This window comes from Cetorhinus maximus, chromosome 5 (genome assembly GCF_964194155.1).
Source record: "Cetorhinus maximus chromosome 5, sCetMax3.hap1.1, whole genome shotgun sequence".
NCBI lineage: Eukaryota > Metazoa > Chordata > Chondrichthyes > Lamniformes > Cetorhinidae > Cetorhinus > Cetorhinus maximus.
The window spans coordinates 105,864,945-105,870,944 of NC_135883.1; the positions used below are offsets into that span (position 1 = coordinate 105,864,945).

The 6,000-nt window shown below is 41.5% G+C and overlaps 1 protein-coding gene across 4 annotated transcripts in view; it reads left to right on the forward strand.

The window, feature by feature from the left end:
• Nucleotides 1-5,543, forward strand: part of LOC144680838 (four and a half LIM domains protein 2-like) — a 100,868-nt gene extending 95,325 nt beyond the window's left edge. For all 4 annotated transcript variants that reach the window (XM_078542285.1, XM_078542284.1, XM_078542282.1 and 1 more), the window contains exons 5-6: nucleotides 960-1,146; nucleotides 4,036-5,543. In XM_078542285.1, coding sequence (XP_078398411.1) covers nucleotides 960-1,146; nucleotides 4,036-4,187 — 339 coding nt within the window. In that variant the 3' untranslated portion in view covers nucleotides 4,188-5,543. The remainder of the gene's footprint in view (nucleotides 1-959; nucleotides 1,147-4,035) is intronic.
• Nucleotides 5,544-6,000: the final 457 nt, after the last annotated feature.

A 6,000-nucleotide genomic window follows, 5' to 3' on the forward strand; every position in this document is an offset into this window, starting at 1 on the left:
GCTGGGAAAATTTATTTATTTATTTTATGAAAGATTCAGGCCGCCCTTGGATGAGGTTTCCTGAAAAACGCGAAGGCCACTTGGGCTTTTCGCCTGCCCACCAACCTTAAGGTTGGACGGGCAGCGTTCTTAACTAGTTCATTTAGTTTCTGATCAGCCTTAATAGGCCATTTACATTTCGGTGGGTGCGCAGCCGACTCCGGCGCGCACCCGTTGAACGAAATATTGGGATGACACACGATGACGTTGGGGCGCACGCTCGACGTCATCGCGCGTCATTTTATGCGTCGGTGTGTTGGGCCCGCCCCTGCACGCTGACCAGAAGATTCAGTCCAATCTTTCTAAAGACCCTCATAAATTGGATGAATGTACAACCAATGAAAATGATCCATACCTCTAGAGCAACAGAGATCTAGTTGCCAACACCCTCTTGGGGCATGGTACCCGAAGAAAGAGAGAGAGTCTATGATTACTAATCTATTTGAAAAGAGATCCATTAACCAAAGAAGTCTGAGGACCACTGGTCTAAGCAAATGCAGTAATCATTTTATACACAGCAAGTTCCAAAAGACATGAATGATTAGTTCATCTATTTTTTGACGGTGTTGGTTGAGGGAATAATCTACCATTCGATCTTTAACATCTATGTGATCAGTTGGACGGGGTCATGGCTTAAAAATAGATTCAAAAGACAGCTTCTCTAACAATGCAACTCTCCCTCAGAATCAGATTGGCATGTCATCACATATTATGAGCTCAAGTCCTGGACAGGGCTTGAATAGAAAACTTTCAGGCAAGATACTCCCAATGAGCTAAGGTGACACTTACACTGCAACACAGTGTAGAGTTAACATATCTTCATGGGGATGGATCACCCTTCAAAAGTTTGCATCAAAAACACCTAGAGCTAGAATTTTTAAAACTACTTTCCTCTATTTGCATTCTACATTGTTTTTCAGGCAATCACTACCGGAGGGGTGACTTACCATGATCAACCATGGCACAAGGAATGCTTTCTGTGTACTGGATGCAAAGTGCAACTGGCTGGTCAGCGTTTCACCTCCAGGGATGATTTCCCATATTGCCTGGATTGTTTCAGCAATCTCTATGCTAAAAAGTGTACAGCCTGTGGCAAAGCAATCGCTGGTGAGTCAAAGTGTAACTACAGGTGCACTTTTTGCATGGAAATAGATTCTGATTAGACCATGTGGATAATACAAGTGAATAATAAGATTTTCACATCAAGAATATAACCAAAGGTCAGCACTTCTGACAATCTAGGGCCCCCTCAGAATAACACTGAAGTGTCACCTGCCATTATGGGCTGAATTTTATGAGGGAGGCTGAAGTTCCGCCACTGGGGCCAAAAGCAGGAGGCCACTCTGCTTCAGCCAGCGGTGGAGACTGAGCCGCATTTTGTCAACAGCAGACAATTCAGTGGCTGTCATTGGGGCAGCTGTCCTATTAAGGACAGTGACTCACCCCCAGGAACTGCCGACCCAATCAGAGGCAGTTCAGCAGCCCCAGCAGTACCGCTGCTAGTGGTGGCCATTGCTGGGGCTGCACCTGGAGCACGTGGGTGCTTAGATGGTCGGGCACCTCGAAGACAAGTAAGTAGACAAGTAAGGGTCTGGGCTTACCAGGGTCGGGCAGGCAAGCCCCAGCTATCGGGGTTGGGGGTAGATCAGGGGAAGTTGCTGAGTGAAGATAGTGTCATTACTCGGGGGGCACCCATTGCCGCAAAAGGGCCTCTCTGTGGACCATGTAGTGCTCAATAAGGAGCAAACCAGGTGGCTGGTAGGTCGGCTGGTTTCGCTAGATAGACTCCCGACATAGCAGCTTGCCCTCCCAATGTTGGAAAATGCCAGGGGAGGTGTACAGTTTCGGGGTTCGGGACCACAGATACCTAAATAGCCAGTCGACTAATAAGTAATTTTAAGATAAAAACAGATTTCCAGCATCCTCAGCATTTTGCTTTTATCTTAGTAATTTTAAGATGGTTTATTAAGTTGATTGAGAAAAAACAGTTTAGATATGATACATTAACTAATTAGACAGAAAAAAATGTATACAACCCGTAACAGCTTGTGGTAACAGAATTCCGCTCTCTCATCAAAGCGTTAGGAAGCTCTTCCCTCGATCTCTTGATCTTCCTCCTCCTCCTCTGGACAATCTTCCATCTGAAGAAGGCAGCTGCCCAATGAGCACTGCCACCTCAGCAGCACCTCATCATTACATCAGCCTCCCTCAGCAGCACCTCAGCAGCACCTCACCAGTACACCAGCCTCCCTCAGCAGCACCTCAGCCCCTTACCATCAATCTGACACCAATCTATATACCCTTTCTTGGGGAGCTGGTAGCTTACCCAGTGTCAATCCCCTGTCTCAACCCTTCAGACCAATAGGTACTGGGGCAGGTACCCGGACTGACAGGTTGGTTGCTGCCCTTCCCCTGTTTGTCATCCTATTTAAGATCAGCTTTAGTTTACATCATGCTGATGGTCATGTCTTGATCTTTTCTAAACACTGGGGAGATAAAGGGGTGCACAGGGTGACATCTAACAACGCAGGAATGGCAACATCACAGCTTAAAATAAGACTGTTTAGAGGTCAAAGTGTTTAGGAATCCTTTTTCCAGTAAGAAAATCAATGTTGCTGAGCTAATCCCATAAAATGCTCTTTTTAAAGACCCCAATTTCTTACAGCAGCGGGAAGTGGCTCTTAATTCATCATTTAAATGGCTCAGTTTGGCTCCCGGCTGGCCCGTCTGCCAGCTTTCCCTCTGTTGGCGAGATGGTATGGAGGCAGGAAGACATGGGGCATACTCCATGATGCCTTCCCACCATTTTGCCAGCCTTCTTATTTCCTAGCCTGTTGCCAATGAACCTGGTAAAATTCCATACTTATGCTAAATGTAAACTAAGTTACCACCTATGGTGCATTACAACTTAGAGTTATCAAGTTTGTTTCAATGTAGTTTGAACACATTCTCCTGGTTCCCATGTGAAAATATTACCCAAGAACTAAGTCACCAAGATCAATTATTCACTTCTGCCAAATGTGTTTTTCAAAAAGTTTGAACTTTTCTGTGAGTTTTCAGTAAAATTATTTTGAACCACCAAGGCACTAAATGCATTTCCAATTTAAAGATAATTTTAAAAAGGTCTTATTTGAGACAGACTGTTGATTGAAATATTGAGGAAAGGACTTGCATTCATGTAGCATCTCTTACATTCTCAGTACTTCATAGCCAATAAATAACAAAATAATTGCAGTCATTGTGGTAATGTAGATGGATACAGCAGTTAATTTATTCACAGTAAAGTCTGACAATCATCAATGAGCCAAGCGACCAATCAGTTTTAGTGATGTTGGTTGAGGAATAAATGTTGGTCAGGGCACTGGGAGAGCTCTCCCTCAAATGATGCCATGGGATTATTTTACAGCCACCCAAGAAGGCAGATGGGGCCTTGGTTTGATCTGAGAGATGGCAGCTCCAACAATGCTCCCTCCATACTGTGTGAAAGTCACTGAAGTGGGGCTTGAACCCATGGCATTCCCAGTCAAGGGCATGAGCGCACCACTGAACCAAGATTATCACCAAAAAGTAGATTTACAGCGGTTGGGATAAAAGAGGTTCATTTTGTTTGACAGAGTGCCTAGTTTTAAACCCAAATTTAATAACCTATCCATACAGCACTGTACTCCCCAACGAATGGTTTCAATTTTCATGCCAGGACTTGACAGCTATTCAAGTTCTCAGTACGTGACAAGTGCAGTATTTTACCTCAAAATGCAAGAAGGGCAGAAAAAGGAGCTTGACTCTTACAGCAGCTTGTTGATTCCCTTCATTGCAAACCAGCAGTTCCAAACAAATCCAGAGCTAAAATGATAGTATCTTCCCAGGTGTGCCACGCCTATAAGAGCAAAGAACACATGAAAAACAACAAATTGATGAATAAAGGTAAAAGCAACTTTGCAACTCCATAAAAATATCAGTATGAAAATTCTTCTCATATATTTTTATCTTATTCAGGTCTTGGCGGCTCAAAGTATATCTCCTTCGAAGATCGCCAGTGGCACAATGACTGCTTCAACTGCAAAAAATGTGCCATCTCATTGGTTGGTCGGGGATTCCTCACAAAACGAGATGATGTCCTCTGCCCTGAATGCGGTCGAGATATTTAAACTGGGAAATCAAATCAAACCTGGATTTAGGAATAAATGGTCCCACATTTATGTAAACTGTAAACATATATTTAGCATTAAGCAAAGAATAAGCATAGTCAACTTCATCAGGCATTCATACACAATGGCCCAGATTTTGCAGTCAGCAGCAAAGCAATGACGGTCACTACTGACCTCGAAGAAAGCTACCCACAAAGATCTAGTGATTTCTGTGGCGCAGGTTCCCCCTTTCCCTTTTCTTAATAGCATGACAGCAAGTCAAGGCCGTATCTTGGCATGCAGCAGCAATGATGCCAACAAGCAGGTAAGCAACCAATCACATCGAAGTATTCACACACTTCAAACTAGGGAATTAAAAGTACTTAATATCCTTCACTATTGATTTAGCCTTTCGGATGACAAAAACAAATGATTATAATTAGATGGAGATAAAAGCTAAAATAAAGATAAATTTTAAAAAGAAGTATTTTTCAAAACTATGTGGATTATTTTATAATTATTGAGAAATTTGACATTCCACAAATATATAATTAGCTTCTCAGGGCCATTGAGGGTGTTTGTCAGTGATCATAAAGTTAGGACGTCATTAAAAACTCAGTTACACCCCATTCAATAACACGTAATGCTGCTCCTAGCGTTACATTGCTATGGGACAGCCATTGAGATCACCACTGACTTTAGCACTTTGTAAAATCCAGCCCACAGAATCATTGACTTCTGGCTTTCCACGTTTTGCTGCACATGTGTGGGCTCCAGAAATTGTTGTCAGTTTCAATGGAGTAATGATGATGAAAGCTGAAAGTTTCAGCATCATTACCACTGCAAAATCTGGCCACTGCAGTTCCTGATTTCTGATAAATTCTTTTTGTTTGTAGCTCTCAAATGAACCATAACAAATCATCCCTAAAGAATATGCTTTATTTCCTATTGCTTTCAATTGCAGCTTTCTCATAAAAGCATTTTTACGTTGTTAAAGCAATTTGATAAAATGTAGCAAGTGTAACAGAGTAGGCAAGACAATATATCTTCCATTGACTAAGCAAAGTGGGAAAACTGGTATCATCAGAAGAACAAATTAAGTATTTTGGAAACCTAATAAGCATGAAAAAAATGCATATTAACCAGTAATGTGTACAACAAGACTGATTGTAACATTTTTGGCAATGAAAGACAGCAGTTACACAATTACAGTTTCTACTGCAAATGGGTAGATTTGAGGAATAATAATATCACAAGACATTGCCAGCAATTTCTTTAAATCAAGATTATATGTATGGAGATCCATTTCAGTGTACTTCGTATTTAAATTACAATGTCATGTGATTCTGTTACATATAAAATGGGCTTTTCATGTGAGATGTACTCAGTTGTATCTCAATTGGATATTAATGTTAGGTTCTCTATTTCTGAAGCTGTCTGCCCATTTTCACACGTAAACTTCACCAAATAGCACATCATCCTTCAGGTGCCAGATCATTTTCAATGATGACATTGTCACAAATGCACTATGCAGTGATGCTAAAATATGCATTAAACGCAAAGTGCAGCGGCACATCTTATCTGCATGAGTTACTAACTTTTACTTCTGTACGGTTTTATCTCTACTATTCTTAACTCTTTCTTGTCCGTTGACCTGCCAATAAGGCTTTAGTAGTTCTCAGAACACAAAGCAAGCAATTCCACACCAAGAAAACAAAACTCTCATAATATCTGATTGTGGAAACTAAATCAAAAGCTGTGTGTTTTAAATTGAAATTGATCTATAAATCAGTTTTGAAAATCATATGTCTGGATATTTAGGAATGCTGCCTTA